At 41.2% G+C, this 20,639-nt stretch overlaps 1 protein-coding gene across 1 annotated transcript; it reads left to right on the forward strand.

The window, feature by feature from the left end:
* Positions 1–760: 760 nt before the first annotated feature.
* Positions 761–20,230, forward strand: LOC115834180 (tripeptidyl-peptidase 2-like). Its single transcript, XM_030808940.1, has 4 exons — positions 761–841; positions 8,368–8,496; positions 17,714–17,809; positions 19,991–20,230. Exons 1-4 carry the CDS (start codon positions 836–838, stop codon positions 20,210–20,212), a joined length of 453 nt encoding a protein of 150 aa, XP_030664800.1. The 5' UTR covers positions 761–835; the 3' UTR covers positions 20,213–20,230.
* Positions 20,231–20,639: the final 409 nt, after the last annotated feature.

Below are 20,639 nucleotides of genomic sequence, written 5' to 3' on the forward strand. Positions count from 1 at the left end.
CACCCTATCGCTCCCCCTCACCACCTCACCGTCATCAAAGGGGCATAACAACACAGGGGAACCCAAAGTCTACACCCCCTAACCTACGACTTTCCAAAATCATGTCCGGAGCTTTCGCCGACACCGCAGGCTCCTTAGCGGCTAAGCGTGCGTGCGCCGGCTCCCTTGCCTCGGGTCAGCACCCCGGGGCTGAGGCCCCTGCAGCAGCCGCACCAAAATGTTTCATCCACAACCTTAAGTTTGGAAACTATCGTTTGCCCAGCGAAGGGTTCCCATTATTCCTGGCTTGCGGTCCATCTCCTTGCCCGTCGCTCGGGGAGCGATTCGGTCCGGGACAGCAGGACTCTTTGCTTGGAGGCCTGCTGTTGCCTAAAAACCCCAAGCGCGGGGCCTCTTCAAGACCCCAGGTTGGAGATCCGAACCCTCCAGTAATGTCCTCAGACTCCGCCCCCTTCACTGCAGCCCGGGCAATACTCGGGCCCAGCTCCTGAGAGCGGCGCCGTTGGCTTACGTGGAAGCACGTGATTGGCCACCGTTCCTGGCAGGCCGGGATTGGTGGGAGACGGGCGACCCCGCCCCTCGCCCCCGCCTCCGGCCGAGGCCGCACGGGTGTCCTCGCGCTGCTAGTCCGCGCGCAGCCTGGAGTTTGCCGCTTCCTCGTCCTCCATCCTGCGTCCATGGCCACCGCTGCCACTGAGGAGCCCTTCCCTTTTCACGGTCTCCTGCCGAAGAAGGAGACCGGAGCCGCCTCCTCCTCTGCCGCTACCCGGAGTATGACGGGCGGGGGGTGCTCATCGCTGTCCTGGACACGGGGGTCGACCCGGGGGCTCCGGGCATGCAGGTGAGGCAGCCCCCGAGGGCCCGGGCGCGGGGGCGCGGGCGGCCGGGGACGCGGGTGGGGACACAGTCTTGGAGCCCGGCGGGCCAAAGCCCCACTCTGCGGCCGAGTCCGGGCCGGGGTGGGCAGAGGTCACAGCCGGGCGCGGGAGGGACGGGCGCCCGTCAAGGGGACTCAACGGTGCACAGTGCCAGGGTCGCTGGGCGGGCGAGGGCCCGGACCCCGGTTGGACCGTGTTCCCAGCTCAACAAAAGCAGCGTGCCCGGCGCGGCTGCCTGGGGGAGCCTGGGTCCCCCTTTGGCCCCAGGGACTCCCCTTCCTTCTCGCTTCGGCGCTGCCAGGCCGGACCCCCCAGGCTCCTTCCCTCCACGCCGCCTTCCTCTGCATACCCCTGGTGCCTCGGACACCGGTCGCTGCCTGACGTTTTTAAAGAGAATTTTACAGCTTTTATCATTGGGGTGGGGTGGAGACACCAGATAGGCAACTGACATGTGAGAACTTAATGTTTAGGGATCGGGAGATTTGGTTTGGGGAAGAATAGTTTGTCTTTAAGCACGAAAGCTGGGTTTCCAGAAGATAACCCAGTCCGCTTCCGGAATTGTTTCCTGTGGTAGTTTTGTGTATTCTATTTTTAAACGATCTTCTGCAGCGTATTTGCTTAGGGTCATTGAATCTTGTGGCTAGTCTTCGTTTACATAAGGAGAATTCAGTTAGGTTTGGTTTGGGCAGCTTCTCAGACCTTATGAAATTATGCGACTTTTTTTTTTTTAAACCTGAAAACATACGACATTTTAAAAACATTACTTAGTTTTTTTGCCTTAGGCAACTTTAAAATCTGTAGATTCAGGGTATCATACCAGAAGGTAGTTTTTTTGAAAGTATGTTGTCTCTCGTTAAAAGCATTCTGTTTAAAGTCTTTTAAAGTTTAACTTTTGTACATTTAGCCCTTTACTGAATTCCAGTAATAAAATTTCACCATTGTTCAAGATCCATCTCCCAGCATCCCTGACTAATCCTACTGTATGCTGATCTCTCGTTGATCAGCCCCTGGCTATCTTATCCTCCTTTCTACACTAAACACTCATCCTCCTCCCCACAATGTCCCTTCCCTTCTGGATCCTTTATCGTGCTTTCTGATTATTGAGGTAGCATTTTGGAAGTAACGAGGGGGAGTCTGGCCGAATCTGCTTAGAAACCCCTGGGAATCTTGATTTCTGGTGTGTGTTCTTCAGCACCGCTCTGGAGTACAGCACACCTTTTATGAATCAGGAGAGGATCAGGTACTGAATTCCCTCCCGGTAACTGGAGTTGTATAATTGTCGTTGTATTAATAACTTAGACTTAAAACAATGACAGCTATCAACTATTGAGGCTTTATGACAAAGTAGTAATGCTTTCCATTGTGCTGTGGAGTGTGTTTACTTTTTATAGGATAAGTGGGAGGAGAACAGCTGGGATAAGTGGTTCACGGGTTCTTTTGTCAGGATAATAAGAGGGTCAGAAAAGTTTGGAGAAGTGCTGCTTGGTAGAATTTGTTGGTAGAATTTCCAGATCTGTTTCTCACATTCTTCTGTTACTCTCTCTAAAGTAGCAATAATTTTCACCCCACAGCATTGTTGTGAAAATTGATTATAAGAGGACTAATTACATGTGACTTTTTAAAATGCTCAAGAAAAATATTAAACTATCTTGGCAATGATATTTTATTCTTTTATATATGTATAATTTCAACTTTTATTTTAGATTCAGAAGGTAGAAGTACAGGTTTGTTACATGGGGATATTGCCTGATGTTGAGGTTTGGGGTGTGATTGATCCTGTCACCCAGGTAGTGAGCATGGTACCCAGTAGGTAGTGTTTCAGCCTTATTTCCTCCCCTTCCCTTTGGGATCCCCAGTGTCTGTTGTTCCCGTCTTTGTGTCCATGTGTACCCAATGTTTAGCTGCCACCATAAGTGATAGAAGTTTACGCTGGATGTTTCATCACCAGCTATTTGGAGGGTAAATATATGTTAGATATTTGCATGTAATAAATATTCAGATAATAAAATATTGAAATAAAATGAAAGCATAACTCTTCTCTTTTAACAACCTTGACTCAGATGTTGACCTAAACATAGCCAGTTAAAAGAAATTGGGTACGGTGGCTTGCAAACATGAGGATTTTTTTTCCTGTACCTTTAACAGATTTATTTTGTAGATATATGTGTACGTCATTAAGATTAGAAGATGGATAGAAAGAAAAAAGGAAGGAAAGAATGAAATAGGAGGAAGATGAGGCTGAATTGGCCATTTGGAAAGCCGGGGGGTCTGAATAAAGGACTAGAGGCACAAGTGAAAACTTGGAAGAACACAGTGGGTTGTCTCAGTCTTTGGTGACTTCCTTGGGCCCAATTCTTTTGTGACAGCTCTGTGGGCATGATAAAGTGGAGGATGGGTGGCATGAGAAGAGTAGTAGTTACGTAAGTGATTTCATATTTCCTCAGCAGATATTCAGGCACCTATCAGGTGCCTAAGTTTGTGTTAAATGATACAATCTTGCAAACTGTCACTCTTACAGAGATTGACAAGGGTTATTGGGGGGATGGGGCAGGGATTGGGGGCAGCACTGGCCAGTAAGAGCTGGACTGGTCAGGTTTCACAGACCAGATGGAACTTGGACTAGACCAGAATATATATATGCAATAGCCAGGAGGTCTCCCTTCCACCAGTCTTGATCCATCCTTCACATTTCTAGAGTTAGATTCCTTAAAAAAACAAACCTTGTATTATACCCTCATTTAAAACAAAGCCATTTTGGAATCTCAATTGCTTTTGTGTAAAAATAAAAAAAAAATTGAATGGTATCTATGAGGCCGTTTGCCATCCAACTCTGGCCTCCTTATGTAGCCTCAGTTCTCATCATTTCTTATGTCCATAGCCCCTTCATCCCCACCTTTCATCCTTTGCCTCCCCTCCAACATTTCACTCTTTCACTCACCTAGATGTTTCAGGTCTTTTTGCCAATACATGCCTTTGCATGTGGCGTTTCATCTTCCGTCAGGCTTCTACCATCCATCATCTGTAAACTCCTGCTTCATCCTTTAAGATCCAGTCGGGTCTTGACACCATTATGTTTTGGAAAATCAACTGATTTAATTCTCCGCCCGCCCCCCCCACCTCGTATTTATGTGTGTGTTTGCCATTGTGTTAGGGCCTGCAGCTTCAGAGGTGAGTAAGGCCCAGTCCCTCCTGAGAGTTATTTAGACTTTTTGTCTCTTTGCTGTTAACAGCAATTTGCTCAGATCCCCTTAATAGCACCTGAAATATGTATTTTAGTATTTCTGTTTAGATAACTTTTCCTGGTTAACTTAAAAATCTTTGAAAGCATGTATCAAAATTGTATGAAATGTGCTTGTAATGTTAAATGTTTTTGTTGAATGGAAAAAATATATATGGGCATAATGAAGGAATATAACTTCCTCACGGAGGGAAAAAAAAGGTTTGAGGAGGTTATGAGTAGTTTCGTAAAACTCTATTTTTACATTCACTAAAATTTTATTACCTTTCAGTTAGCTTTCCCTCATTCCCCCCAAGCTGGGTTTTGTGTTCTTACATGTTTTTATATGCTTTCATAGATAGTGTCCCAACCTTTTTTTTTTTTTTTTTCCCTCAAAGACAGGGTCTCACTCTGTCACCCAGGCTGGAGTACAGTGGCACAGTGGCAGGATCACCGCTCATTTCAGCCTCAAACTCCTGGGTTTAAGCAAGCCTCCTGCCTCAGCCTCTGCAGTAGTGGGACCATAAGCATGTGCCACCATACCTAGCTAATTTTTTTATTTTTTTGTAGAGACAGGGTCTCACGGTGTTACCCAGACTGGCCTGACCTCTATTATGTATTGTCCTGTTTTGTCATCATCTCTCTACTTAGTTTTTCTTTCCAACTGATAGTAACCTTTCCAAAAGCAAAGATTGTCTTATTTATATTAATCATTATATTCTCAGAATAAAAGTCACTGGTTAATATTTACTAAATCTTTATTTGCTTAAAAGAATATTTTCAGTACCTTTCCTGAAATTTTAAGTCAATTCATTAACTTTGTGTTGTTTATGATAGATTGCAAACTTCCCGCCATTTGTTCTCGTCCTCTCTGCAAATGTCCTACCTTTTGTTCTGGTCCTCTCTGCAAATGTTTGACAAATCTTCCAACCTTCACTAACTCCTCTACCTTAATGGTTACATTGGAGACATACACTCACTTAGATTCTTGACATTTTGGGAAGGTCTTTGGACAATTTCTTTTCATCCAGCCAACATAGCCCAGTAAGCATTTCCCAGTCTCCCACCCCAGGACCCAGGATTTAATACCGAAGCTCTTACCGACACTAACTGCCCATGCTTTCAATCCCTCTTTCCCATGTGAAGCCTCCCCCATCTCAGAGATGAGGGATATAGTTCCATTGTTAGCAGTTCGCCTTCCTCCTTTCCTTTACTTCTCCCAAAACACCATGGCAAATCCTCAGGGGGTTTGCCTTTTTAAAACCCTCCTCTGACCCTACATTTCTGTTTTTGTCTTTTTATGTCTAGTGAAGTGGTTTTCTTTATCTAATATTAAAGTAAGAAATTCATGGATAGGATAATTGCATGTATAATAATTTGTAATGAAAATTTGTGTGTGTAGGAGAGAGATCCTTGTAAGTAAAGCATGTGGAAGTAGGTGACAAATAAGCCATTAAATCCCATTAGGCTTTTTTCTTTGCTCATATATTGATAATGAGGTTTCTAATGAGAGAGATGTATCTGACTTGTTAGTGCTCTCTTGTTATTCTTGATCTCAAGTCACTCAGGTTTGCTTATTGAGGTGAAGATAGGTGATTTGGGTTCTTAGTGTTACTGTGTATCTTTCAAATTCCATATTGGAATACATTTTAAAATAGGTTATTTTCTTATATGATTAGTACATGACCTAGCTAGTTTTAATTTTATAAAGTAGTATCAACTTTATTTTGTTTCCATTTTTATTTTGGCAGATTTTCTTACATTTTTCTTTTTTTAATTATATTTTGAGACACATAGCCTTTCTCTTCAGAATCAGTATCTGATTTAAGTTTTATAGCTGTATCAGGGTTTGGTATGATTCCCACAGTGATTTTTTTTAATTATGACTTTGAGCTTTCTGAGTATTAGAATTCTTATTTGTTACTATTATAGGACAGTTCCCAAGAAGTAAACATCCAACTTGAGAATTACCATACATGAAAATAACAGCTGTGCCTGGGAGGCCTTTATGACCCCTTCAGCTATGAGGCCCTCAGTTGTTCCATGGCAACAAGATTGAAATGAGATTTGGGGTCCACCAACTACCCATTTGCTTTGTCTGATAAAGGAAAAAAAGAAATGTGTGCTTTTGTTTTCTCCACATCATGAATTTCCCTCTCCTTCTTTAGGGTATACCTTAATTACAGAGCTTGGAGGTTATTGCAGAGGAAATACTTGTATTGGGGAAAGGGGCGTGTTGGTCAGAAAGACCCAGAGCAGTGGACATTAAGCTTTGTCTTAAAGAATGTGAATTCTCCAGGTGGAATTGGAGTCTGAAGACTGTGCTCTTCCACTTTACTGACAGTTTCTACGGTTTTTATGTTTCTGTTTCTTTCTTGAGGATGGAGTTTTTTTTTGTTGTTTTTTTTCCCCCCCAGTCTTCGTGTCTCTGTTTTCTGGCTGATTCCTGCTGGTAACTCAGTACCTATTCCCGAATGCAACAAATTCCCTTTGGAAAGCCAGTCAAGAAAGAGCCCAGAAATTATTTTCCCACAAAAATGTATAAAAATATATACTGTTACTTGTAGCAATCATGTTATGGCTCAAATGAAAATTTGTGGACTGGCAAGAAATCAGACCTTTGAAAATCAGTCTTAGTGCTGAGTAACTTGTGTCTTGTAATTCAATACTGAAGTATTCATTGAATGCCTGACAGGCACTGCTAGGTAGTGGGTATATGTTGGTGAATAAAGTAGACATGGCTCTTGCCTTCATGGAGCTTTCTATTCTAATAGGGGGAACAGATGAAGATCACCTACCTGTATAATTAGAAATAGAATTATGTTCTGTGAAGGAAATGAGGTAGAGTGAGAAAAAATAATCCAGTTTAGGATGGCAGCTACTTAAAGGAGGTCATCGAGGAGGCCTTTCTGCAGGAGGGACTTTAATAGAAAACTGAGAGAAGCTGGAATCCTGTGGAACGACTGAAGAGATAAAGAATTCTAGGCAGAAGGAACCTGTTTGAAAAGTCATGAGGCAGGAAAAAGTTTGGCATGTTTCAGGAATTGAAAGGAGGTTGGCGTGGTTAGACTCCTGAGTAACGGGTTGGCAGGGGTCAGATGGTGCGAGGCTTTCTATGCGAGTATTCTGAGTGCTCCATGAATACATTGATGGGCTTAAAGGAGAGGACTGATAAAATACAGCTTGTTTTAATACAGGTTGAGTATGACAAATTTGAAAGTCTCCAATGAACATGTCCTTTGAACTTCATGTCGATGATTTTGGAGCATTTGGAATTTTCAGGTTAGGGACACTCAGCCTGTATTACTTTTGATGGGGCCAAGAGTGGAAACTGAGGGACCACTTAGGAGGTGATTCACTTCATGGAGGCAAGAGATGGTGGTGGTTTGGAAAGTTAGGATAGTGGTAGTGAAAATGTGATGGATTTGAGCTATCTTCTAGACAAAGAATTAACAGGATTTCCTGTTAGCTTCGCTGTGAGGAGTCAACTGAAGTAAAGAATCAGAGGAGGATTGTTAAGTTGCTGGCGTGAACAGCTGGGCGTGGGGATTCCTGGGTTGGCAAAGCCTGGAGAAAATCAGGTGGCGGGGGGCATGTTAAGCTTGAACTTCGTTGCGTTTGAGGCGCTAGTGTGGCATCCAATAATGGTGCCATTAAATGGTACCATTATTACTAAACATTTTTCTCCCTGAAGCTCTAAACTTGTCCAGCCCACAGCTCACCATCTTTAGATCTTTTCTCAAATGTTACCATCTCAGCAAGGCCTTCCTTGACCAGCCAAACTTATACTGAAAGCCCCACACTAACCGTCTCCCTTCTCTGCTTAATTTTTCTCCATAGTTAATTTTCACCACCTGACATGTTCTTTTTTTTTTTTTCCTAATACCCAGTGTGATAGCACATCTGACATGTTTTTTATTTTACTTTGTTATTAACTGAACTGCTTTCTCGCTATAAGATCGTCAGGGATTTTTGTGTATGGATCACTGCCATATCCCCAGCACCTAAAATAGGGTGTGGTCTATAGTAAATGCTCAGTAAATATTTGTTAATTGAATATATGAAACCACTTGAAGGATTCTGTAGTGTTTCCACGATTAAATTTTCTTACTAGCATTTGTTCAGGCTTTTGGCTTAAAACAATTCAGTTCTCTTTTTAAGTGAATGTAGATTTTGTATATACACACACATATATATGTGGATTTGCATTGTTCTCTTTAGGAATAAAAACCTAAAGTCTACCATTCATATTTTATTTTTCTTAATTTTCAGGTTACAACTGATGGAAAACCAAAAATCGTTGATATCATTGATACAACAGGAAGTGGCGATGTGAATACTGCTACGGAAGTAGAGCCAAAGGATGGTGAAATTGTTGGCCTTTCAGGAAGAGTGCTTAAGGTGAGACCTTTTGTCTTCTTTTTGAATTTTTTTTTTTTTTTTACTCTTGCCTCAAAGCATCTAATGTTTTCACCTTACATTTGGTGGTGGTATTAGTTATCCATTGCCATATATCAGATTACCTCAGAACCTCCTGGTTTAAAATGACAAATATTTATTACCTCGGAGTTTCTGTGAGTCAGGAATCTGGGTGTGGCTTAACGGGGTTCCGGTAGTTCACAGTCGCCCTGGAGGTTGCAAACGGTTAGCCATGGCGCTGACTTCAGCTGAAGGCTCAGCTTGGGAGAGGAAGGGGAAGTTTGTTTCCAAGCCTACTGGAGGGTCACTTGCAGGCCTTAGCTCCTTGCCATTGGGCCTCTCCACAGTGCTGCAGTACCTGGCAGCACCTTCCCTGGGGGAGTGAGCCGAGAGAGTCCCCATGATGAAAGCCACAGGCTTTTTATAAAAGTGACCTTGGAAGGGACCGCTATATTCAGCTCATTGGAAGTGAGTTAATAAATCTAGCACACGCTTAAGGGGAAGAGATTTCACAAGAAGTGAATCATTGAGGCTGTCTTAGAAGAAGCCATTATTTTGTTGTTTGATGAGGTACTTAGAATTGGGCCGTATTTTTCAGTGAGCTTGCCAAATTTTATGTTTTGAATACAAAGATAGAGAAAGTAACCACATCATAGCTTTGCCTTCATCTTTTGCTGTCCCTTCATAGTATTCCCAGTGAACATGACCATGAAGAAATACTTAGGTTATAGTAGCTGTTAAGTTAAGTGGCCGGCTTTGTCTTTTTTTTTTTTTTTTTAAACTTCTTTTTTTCTTTTTGAGACATAGAGTCTTGCTCCGTTGCTCAGGCTAGAGTGCAGCGGTACAATCTTGGCTCGCTGCAACCTCCGCCTCCCGGGTTCTAGCAATTCTCCTGCCTCAGCCTCCCAGTTAGCTGGGATTACAGGTGCCTGCCACCACGTCCAGCTAATCTTTCTATGATTAGTAGAGACAGGGTTTCACCATTTTGGCTAGGCTGGTCTCGAACTCTTGACCTTGTGATCTGCCTGTCTCAGCCTCCCAAAGTGCTGGGATTACAGGCGTGAGCCAGGGCACCTGGCCTACCAGCTTTGTCTTATTCTATGTCCTTGGTAGAAAGGCCTGGGTAAGCTAAACATAAAAAATAATTATAAAGCAAGCACAGAGGAGCTCATGAGCTAAGGAGCATGAAGGATGACAAGAATTTGTGATCCTGTACTCTTAAGCAGCATTAGTTTGGTATATAAAATTATGATTATTTAGTTAGCTTTTCTCACCTTTTACCATCTATCTGAATTGTTCTTAGGCCTTGTCTTTTAAATAAGCTTTTTGTGGCAGCATATTGGCTTTCTGTGCCGTGTAATAAAGCACCACAGACTTAGCCGCCTAAAACCTTGTGTATTTCTGTATTTATTAGATCACTGATTCCATGGGCTAGGAGTCCAGGCATGGCTTTTTGTGGGTCTCTGCTCAGAGTCTCACAAGACTGCAGTCAAGGTTAAAGGCTCAGCTGAGGCTCAGGCTTCTTTTCCAAGTTTACATGATTGTTGGAAAAATTCATTTCATTGCAGCTGTAAAACTCATGATAGCTTGCTTCTTCAAGGCCAGTAAGAGAATCTCTGACCTTGGCGATGACCCCAGTCTTTCTTTTAAAGAACTCACCTGATTCGTTCAGGCCCACTGAGAATCGTCTCCCTTTTGATTTGCTCAGAGTCCTTAATTGCATCTGCAAAATCCCTTCACCTTCTTTACATACCATAACGTAATCATGGGAGTGACATCTCATTATATTCACAGGTCCTGCCTTCACTTAGGGGAGGGACTTGGGTCTTCTTAGAAATCTGCCTGTCACGGGCAGATGGCAGCCATTAATAATCCAGGTTATACTTCCTTTTCCGTGTGTTATGAACTGATTATCTGTGTCCCATCCCTTGCCAAAATTCATACATTGAAGCCGTATCCCTCAGTCTGATGGTATTTGAAAGTTGGGCCTTTGGGAGATATTTAGGGTTAGATGAGGTTATAAGTATGTGTCCCCTCAGGATAGGATTAGTACCCTTATAAGAAGAGATATCAGAGAGCTCTCTCTAGAGCAAGCTCCTTCTAGGGCATATGAGGACACAGCAAGCAGGTGGCCTCTGTAAGCCAGGAAGAGGGCTTTCACCTACGCCCAACCATGCTGGCACCCTGATGCTGAGCTTCCAGTCCCTATATGAAAAAATAAGTTTCAATTGTCAAGAGTCGTCCAGTTTACGGTGCGGGTTGAGAATCCCTTATCTGAAACGCTCGGGACCAGAAGTGTTTTAGGTTTCAGATTTTGGAATATTTGCACTGAATATACTAGTTGAGCCTCCCTAATCCAAAATCCGAAATGCTGCAAAATCCAGAACTTTCTGAGTGCCAACATGACACTCAAAGGAAATGGTCAATGGAGCATTTCAGATTTTCGGATTAGAAATGCTCAGCCATCTGAATTACTCTAGAGTTTGGCCTGTCTTCCCCCAAGTCAACCTTGTTATTGGAATATGTTTCAAAGGGAAACTTGGGATTCCTGTGAGTTATGGTACTCTGAGAAACCAGAGAGAATTCCTAGTAAGTCCTGCAGACTTAGAGCCATATAAAGTATTACTCAATCATTTATTTATTTATATTAATTTTGAGATGGAGTCTTACTCTGTCACCCTGGTTGAAGTACAGTGGCGCAATCTCGGCTCACCTCAACCTCTGCTTTCTGTATTTAAGTGATTCTTCTGCCTCAGCCTCCCGAGTAGCTGGGATTACAGGCATGTGCCACGACACTTGGCTGATTTTTTTTTTTTGTATTTTTAGTAGAGATGGAATTTTGCCATGTTGGCCAGGCTGGTCTCAAACTCCTGACCTCAAGTGATCCACCTGCCTCGGCCTCCCAACGTGCTGGTATTATAGGCATGAGCCACCATGCCTGGCCTCATTGATTTTTAAATAGCTGCAGTAATCCCTGCTTTAGATAAACCACATGAACTAATAATATCACTAGTGTTCAAAGGTAGAATTATATATGTCCATATATATTGCTATTAAATAAAGCCAAAAAATTATAAGGTTTGTCTTTTCTCAGCTTGGTGATGTATTTCTTTAGCTCTACTATTAAGTATTCTCAGCCCGTCATTGTGGGTTTTTAAACTTAATTTTTAATTGTGTTCAGTATGTCTTAATAGTTTAAAAAGACAAATATTTTTACAAGGCTTCTAACAAAAAGAGTTAAATCCTGTCCCACCTCTCCCCTACTGTTTTCTACTTCAACAGTACGTTAATACATTAAATTCTCTTCAGCTTAAAATAACATGCTAATATTTTTTATTTCTTGATTTTTTTTTTCTAGTCTTAGTCTTTACTTGTAGAATTAATATGTGGAAGAAGAGAGTTTAATTCTCAGGTCCTTTATTTCCAAGAAATTTTTTTGCATTTTCTCTTAGGTAACTTCCTCTCCGTTGTTTTGCTGTTTTTTTTCTGGAACTCCTGTTAATGGAACGTTGGACCTCTTGACTTGATCCTCCAATTTTTAAATTTTTTTCCACCTTTTCTTCACTGCCTTTATCTTTTTCCTTCCTGAGAGATTTCCAGCATTTTCTCAACATCGTAACCCTTGTGTGAATTTTTTTTAATTTTGCCTATTTTTAATTGCAAAAACCCCTTCATGTTCACTGGGAATTGCAAAAACCCCGTCATGTTCACTGGGAGCGTATTTTTGTATCATATATGCAACATTTTATCTCTGAGATAAAATTTTAATTTTTTTCTATTTCATTGTTTCTTCCCTCTCCTTCCTCCTGTTCTCCTTTCTCAGTCTCCTATTCTGCTTCCTCCTCTCCTTTCTCCCTTTTTCTTCACCCTCTCCTTCCTCCTTCTCCACCTCCTCTTCTTGTTCTCTGCTTTTTACGTTAGATATTTTGTTTAGGTGTCTAACCATCCCTAGCTGTCTTATTTTAGCAAGGCACAAGAAAAGGTGACTGGAAGCTCCTCTGCTTATGTAGGGTCTTTTGGTGGATTTCAATATAGGGTAATGATAACATTTAGGGGAACCCCCATAATATCAGTATACACTATATTTTTTTCCATCGGGGTGCCCAGTTACCTTAAAGAAGTACTTAGCCCATTTGGCCTGGGGTTTAGGGGAGGAGTGAGCAAGAAGTCTGGCCGTAGGTATTCAGGTAGCCACACCATGCAAGGGGCCTGGAGTGATGTCATGCAGACTCATTTTTATGTCTCATCCTTTTTGTATTAGTTCCTTTTCACATTGCTATGAAGAACTACATGAGACTGGGGAATTTATGAAGAAAAGAGGTTTAATTGACTCACAGTCCCACAGGCTTAACAGGACGCATGACTCGGGAGTCCCAGGAGACTTACAATCATGGTGGAAGGTGAAGGGGAAACAAGACATGTCTTCTCATCATGATTGAGCAGGAGAGAGAGCCAGCAAAGGGAGAAGCGCCATGCTTTTTTTTTTTTTTTTTTTTTTTTGAGATGGAGTTTCACTCTTATTGCCCAGACTAGAGTGCAATGGCGTGATCTCAACTCACTGCAACCTCTGCCTCCCGGATTCAAGCGATTCTCCTGCCTCAGCCTCCTGAGTAGCTGGGATTACAGGTGCCTGCCACCAAACCCGGCTAATTTTGTGTTTTTAGTAGAGACAGGGTTTCACCATGTTGGCCAAGCTGGTCTCAGACTCCTGACCTCAGGTGATCTACCTGCCTCAGCCACCCGAAGTGCTGGGGTTGCAAGCATGAGCCACCGTGCCCAGCCCCCATGCATTTTAAACCATTAGATCTTGTAATAATTCATCATCACGAGAACAACAAGGGGGAAATCCACTCCCATGATCCAGTCACCTCCCACCACGTCCCTCCCCTGACACGAACAGATTATATTTCGACATGAGATTTGGGTAGAGACACAGAGCCAAACCATATCACCTGTTCTTTGCTTTGTTGACATGTCAGCTTTTCTCTGGTTCAGCTTGGTTGGTGAAGTTTGGGCAGGATGTGGGATGGGGCAGTGGGAGTGCTCTTATACAAATTTTCCACCAGTCTTCTTAGTTAGAACTCTCTTCTCCATCCATCCATAAAATGTACTCACACACATGTTCAGTTTAGTTTTTTTTCAAGGATGTCCAGGTATTTAGATATTTTGCAGTAGTCAATAAAAGGAAGAATTATTAATCACTGGGATTCTGACTAGTTGCATCTCTGCAACTCTTTAGTACACAGTTTTCAGAAAGCAGCACAATGAAGTCTTCAAGTTTCTTTGATGTAGTCATGCATTTATTTATTGATTTATTTATGACAGAGTCTTGCTCTGTCGTCCAGGCTGGAGTGCAGTGGCATGATCTTGGCTCACTGCAACCTCCGTCTCCTGGGTTCCAGCAACTTTCCTGCCTCAGCCTCCCACGTTGCTGGGATTATAGGCGCCCGCCACCATGTCCTGCTAATTTTTTGTATTTTTAGTAGAGACGGGGTTTTGCCAAACTGGCCGGGCTGGTCTCGAACTCCTGACATCAGGTGATCCACCCACTTCGGCCTCCCAAAGTGCTGGGATTACAGACGTGAGCCACCGCGCCCAGCTGTCATGCTTTGAAATGAATTAAATGTTTATAGTCTGTTTTTTCCACATAGCCCATAAACTGCTAACAGACTTTTATTTTTCTGTCAGTTTAAGATCAACTGTTAGTTAGGTGCTTTGAACACTTCAGTAGCCTCATTCTCTAAGGATGATATTCCCAGGCCTCCTTGAGAAACCAGTGGTAAGCTACTTATGGCCTGTGGTACTCCCATGAGTAGATAAAAGTACGAAAGTGAATAGAACTTTAAAAGCTTTTATTGTAAAATATACATACATAAAGTACATAAAACACATATATGCAGTTTTATGAATAGTATAGCTAACACCACTGTACCCACCCAGATCCAGATAAAGAGTATTGCCATACATCAGAAACTTCCTGCATCCTCCTACATCACAGCCTATTTCAACTTCTGTGATAATCATTCCTTTGCTTTTTTGTGTGTAGTTTTACCACATCTGTGTGGCTACATAAAATATATTGTTTAGTTTTGAACTTTACATGAACAGTCTCGTTTCTTTCATAAAATTTCATCATACATCATTTTTCCCTTGGTGTTGTGAGATTTCAGATTCGTGAGACTTGCCCATGTTGTCACTGGCAGCAGTGATTTATTCAGTTTCCTTGCTGTGTAATATGCCGTGGTTTGTACCTACCACATTCTATCCATTCTGCTGTGATGTTTGTGTATCCTGTGCACGTGTGTGGATGTCTCCAGGATGTGTGCCGTAGGAGTAGAATTGCTGAATCATGGAGATACGTCACTAGGTCGTGCCAAACAGTTTTTCCAAGCGCGTGTTTGTTTGTTTTTTAATTGGACAGGACATCTCCTTGACCAAGTGTTTGTATTAAAAGACATTTCCAGGCCAGGCACAGTGGCTCACACCTGTAATCCCAGCACTTTGGGAGGCCAAGCACTTTGGATTGTCTGAGGTCAGGAGTTCGAGACCAGCCTGACCAACATGTCGAAACCCCCTCTCTACTAAAAATACAAAAATTAGCTGGGCGTGGTGGTGCAAGTCTGTAATCTCAGCTACTAGGGAGGCTGAGACAGGAGAATCGCAGAGGTTGCAGTGAGCCAATATGGCGCTACTGCACACCAGCCTGAGTGACAGAGCGAGACTCCTTCTCAAAAAAATAAAAAAACAGACATTTCCACTAGCAGTGTATAACAAGTGTTTTCTGACCCCATGATCATAGAGATATTCTCCTGTATTTCTAAGAAGTTTCACAGCTTTCCTCTTCTGTTTGTTCTAGAATTCACCTGGAAGTGATTTTATATGCTTAGTTTGAAGAGTTCTGTTTCCTGTTTTCTGTAAAAATACCCAGTTGTCCCAACACCATGTGTTCCACAATTTTCACTCTAATTTTTAGTGCCTTCTTTTCACATGGCACCCTTCAAAATGTGGTGAGCTTCTGAGGTCTCTTTCGTATTCTCTTTGTCCCTTTGTTTGTGGATGCTTCCCCCACTTCCTTTATTCTAATTTTAGTAGCATTTTGGGAGGAAGCACAGTACCTTTTTCATTTTACCACATTTAACTGGAAGTCATTTTAAAAATCAACACTTAGTCTTAAATATTTTTGGTTTAAAAAAAAAAAAAAAGATAAATCCAGGCATAATAAATGACTTGGCCAGATTCAGCATGGTACTTAGATGCAGTGACAGCCAAAGGAAACTGTGCATGTGCCCTGGCCTGTGTGATGAGGCTGGCAAGACTGAAATCATTTGGAAGCAAAAAAAGCCTCTAAGAGGACTTCACTGCATGGTACCCTAACACTCAGATGACACTTGGCCCGTTAAGAAAAATGTTTGATTTGTTAGGCATCCTGTCTTTAAGAGAGTCAGAGAAATGAGGTGTAATTGGTAATTAAAAAGATTATGTGTATCATATGAAAACCAGTCTTAATACATTGTAGTTACTGTGTAATTAGAACCATTTTTAAGATACCAACCTAAAATGGTCAAATGTAAAGATTTTATTCTTAGAAAAAATAACTTTGTTCATGTAGAATACTCAAATATGCAAAATAAAATTTCATAATTGCCTCATAAAGTTAGCTTTACTCTAACTCAGCTAAAGTTAGAACAGATAGCCCTGATTATATCTTTTATCTGATGTTTTTGGTGTAATTTTTGTAACTAGTCTGCCTTTGTGGTAAGGAAGATACATAGTTGTGATTTGAGAAGTATCTGGTTCCATGGACCGTGCAGACTTTATTCTCATTTATAATTAAATTATGTCTATTGGATTGTTTTTATTGTACTTTATATTTTTTAAGAAATTGTGATTAAATATAACTTAACACCTTTCTATTTTGCAGTTATTTTAATTAGTTACTTCATTTAATCTTTTGGCATTTCATGATTTTCTGTAATGTCTTTGTACAAAGAAGTTGCTGCTAGCCCAGGGTTACAAAGCCACCTGTGTAGTGGGACAGCAGTGAATCAATACTCAGAATTTAAAAGCTAGTGACTACTTCCCTTTTTGTTGTTGCAGTGCTTTATTGTTTTGCCATGGGCTGTTGCAAAAACATTAAAGTTCAGAATTCCTATTCTCTAAAGAAGGTTAAGTTTTGAGTGAAAAGTGCTAGCTTGTATGCCAGCGTGTTTGAAATTACACATTCTCCAGACGTGCAGTTGATTTGGAAGTGATTAATGACACAGAGGCCTCCAGAAGGTCACTATTTGGTATTAATAGCTCCTTGAAGCTCTGTGAAGGATTGTTTTCCTCTCTGTAGTCGTGAGGAAATTTCATCCAAAAGTTTTTTGCCTGGGAAGTAATTGGATGAAGGACATGAGGATGAGTTAAAGATATTGCACAAGTGAGGATTGATGAGGCTACCAGCTCTGAGTGTTTCAACCTTGCCATTTATTCATATTTAAAAGCTGTTTTTGATGACCACGGTTCCATGATTGCAAAGAATATGAATACCCTACATTTTCTTGATTGATCATTCGTGTTGGTTGATGCTCAGTTCACTTTGTTGTTCACAAGAATAAGGTAGAGATTTTCTTCCTTTTACAGATAAAGAAGTAGAAGCCTGTGGGTTCCTTCTAGTTAGTGATAGAGTTTGGATTCAGAGCCAGATTTATCTGACCTTAAATCCCATATCCTTTGTACAGAATTTTTGGTTTCCATGATAGAACTAGGTTCCAGTTTTCAGCTTTCCTGTTGTTCCGGCAAGTAATTTGATTTCTCTGCTGCTTTGCTTTCTCTATTTGTAAACTAGGCATACTGTTTGCATCGCTGTACCAAAAATTTAAAGTGTTTTAAAATACTTTGAGATAGTTTGAAAGATTATTACAAGATTTTAGCAGTTTATTGAGATAGTGTATGTTGAAAGCACTTTTTAAACCATGAAGCATTGTATAAATGAAAGGTATTATTCTAATTGAATTATTTATGGATGAGAAAAAAGAAGTGATAAAGACATTAAGTAACTACTTAGAGTATTAAACACATTGTTGTCGTACATGAGCATCCTTATCCAATTTAAGCTTATTAGAGTAGAAGTAATACACTTTTTTGCTCAGTAGTGTATCATTGGAATTGGAAAGCATTTAGTGAATGAACAGGTTACTTTTCTTTTTTTCTGTAGATTCCTGCAAGCTGGACAAATCCCTCAGGCAAATACCATATTGGCATAAAAAATGGCTATGACTTCTATCCTAAGGCTCTCAAGGAAAGGATACAGGTAATGTACAATCTGGTACCAATGACTTGTATTCTTCTGACTTGTCTTCTTCCTCAGATTTTATTCCTAGTGAAGAATAAGAAATATTTCATAAAATCTCATTAACTCTTAGTTTTTTGGGTGGTTGGTGGCTTTCAAACAATGACTGCTTAAAGATTCTGCTCAATGGAATGTCATCCATGTAAAGTCGTGATTCTTAATCTTGGGTACATGGACAAGTTTAGGGAATCTGTGAATACACTGAAATTATATTCAGATTTTTGTGTTTTTCTGGGAGATGGGATATAGCTTTCACTGGATTTTTGAAGGACTTACTTGAAAAAGGCTAAAGACAGTGGATTCAAAGTCCAGACCACCTTTTCGTTTCTGTTCCTGTAGTTTCTGTGATAATGTCCCTCCCCTGTTTAACTAGCCTTCCTGCTCCCAGTTAGTCATCATTTAGTATTAAGGTAAGTGTTAATCAGACCTAAAACTGCTGAAGTGTAAGAAGTACCAGTGTGCCATTAGAAAAATAAGAGTGGTAAGCAAATAATAAAGGGCCTGCTTTAAAACAGTTCAATAGAACTTTCTGTGATAATGGAAATGTTTGAAATGTTCAGTTTCTGCTCTAACCATTATGGTAGTCACTAGCCGTGTCGCTATTGAGAATTTGAAATATGTCTAGTGTGACTGACGAATTGAAATTTTCTTATGTAATATTTTTAAATTTAAGTTTAGTGTCATGTGGCTAGTGACTACCATATTGAGAATGCTGATACAAGTAGCTGATACAAGTACCTAATACAAGTCCAGGGTTGCAGCTGTAAAATGAGGTGTAATCCTGGGAAGTGAGCTTGATGGACAAGATGTATGGGCCCTTGCCTCTGTAGTGTTATTTCCCCAAGGGCCTGTGAAGCATAAGAAGTTACTCAGATTACCTTATTTGTCAGTTTCTAATCATTCTGCAAAACAAACAAGAATAATGCGTATAACTTTTATTACATAATATGTTATTTTAAAATTTCAGGCTGGAATGCAGTGGCATGATCATAGCTAATTACTGCCTCAACCTCCTGGGCAATCCTCCCGTGTAGCTGGGACTATAGGCACACACCACCACACTCATCTAATTTTTGTATTTTTTGTAGGGATAGAGTTTCACCATGTTGCCCAGGCTAGTCTGGAACTCCTGGGCTCAAGTGATCCACCTGCCTCATTCTCCCAAAGGGCTGGGACTACAGGTGTGAACCATTGCATGACTGCATTTTAGATAGTATATTAAATGTAATCAGCTGTGTTGATAAGATGTAATTTAATATGCCAATATAGTGTTGTTAAAGTGGACTGTTCCTTTAGCTGTGTTGGGAGATACCAAGAGTTAAAGACACTGAAGATAAAGGTTAAAACCAATTTCAGTAACATAGAACCCTATCAAGTCAAAGAGGATGGAAAAAAAAATAGAGCGGGAGGAAATTGAGGAAGCCTGCCTTGTCTGTCAAAATGCAGCTGTAGTCCTCTGCGTACACTAGGCTTATGGCATTTCCCAATTTGTATGGGCCCAGAATACAACATTTTCTTCCTTTTAATGACTGGGAATTCAGTCAGTATTCTTGGAGAAGAGAAGGTTTTAAATTGGGGAATATGATACATAAAAATACATCTAGATGTGTCTTGGTAAACTTATCTTAAACCCTGGGTACAATGAATTGACTGACTAGTTTTTAATAAGTGATCCATGGCTTTATCTGCTTCATTAGAAACTTTTTTTTTTTTTTCTTTTTGAGACAGAGTCTCACTCTGTTGCCCAGGCTGGAGTGCAGTGGCTCAATCTCAGCTCACTGCAGCCTCCGCCTCCTGGGTTCAAGTGATTCTCGTGCCTTAGCCTCCCAAGTAGCTGGGATTACAGGCACCTGCCACCCCACCTGGCTAATGTTTGTATTTTTAGTAGAGACGGGGTTTCACCTTGTTGGCCAGGCTGGTCTTGAACTCCTGGCCTCGGGTGATCCGCCTACCTCAGCCTTCCAAATTGTTAGGGTTACAGGCGTGAGCCACCACACCCGGCCAGAAATGATTTTTTAAAACCTCTCTATGAGAATTGTGTAGTACCACAACTGTACCAACAAAGTCCACTTATAAATGCCTGTCTAGGTTTACCTGAGTATTTGTCAGCCTAATGATAAGGTAATTTTTCTGTCTTTGCAGAAAGAACGGAAGGAAAAAATCTGGGACCCTGTTCACAGAGTGGCCCTTGCAGAAGCCTGTAGAAAACAGGAAGAATTTGATGTTGCCAACAACTGCTCTTCTCAAGTTGGTGCTAGTCGATTTCATTTAAACATTACCCTAGAACCATATTCCCATAGAGTTTTTAGAGAACTGATAGACTGTTTTTTTGCAAATTTTCTTTTTTCACAAATTTTCTTTTAAGTTGGTTAATTTAACTAACTTTTCCTTTATTATTTATCCTCAGGTCAATGTACATATGTATGAATTTTTAAAATTTAACACATAATACACATAGGGTAAAAGTACATAGATTGTGTTTGGTTATGAATTCTCCCATGAAAGCTGCACCTGGGAATTTCTCTTGTGCCCCTTCCTTGTCACTGCTCCCTTTCTCCTTCCGAAAGACAACCACTGCCTTGACTTCTAACACTGCAGATGATTTTGCCTATTTTGATTTGTGTAAAATGGAACCATATAGTATGGGTTTGGGTTTTTTTTTTTTTGAGACGGAGTCTTGCTCTGTTCCAGGCTGGAGTGCAGTGGTGTGATCTCGGCTCAATTGCAACCTCCACCTCCGCCTTCCGGGTTCAAGCTATTCTCACCTCAGCCTCCTGAGTAGCTGGGATTA

The sequence above is a fragment of the Nomascus leucogenys genome, unplaced genomic scaffold, assembly GCF_006542625.1.
Source record: "Nomascus leucogenys isolate Asia unplaced genomic scaffold, Asia_NLE_v1 000857F_79066_qpd_obj, whole genome shotgun sequence".
Taxonomy (NCBI): Eukaryota; Metazoa; Chordata; class Mammalia; order Primates; family Hylobatidae; genus Nomascus; species Nomascus leucogenys.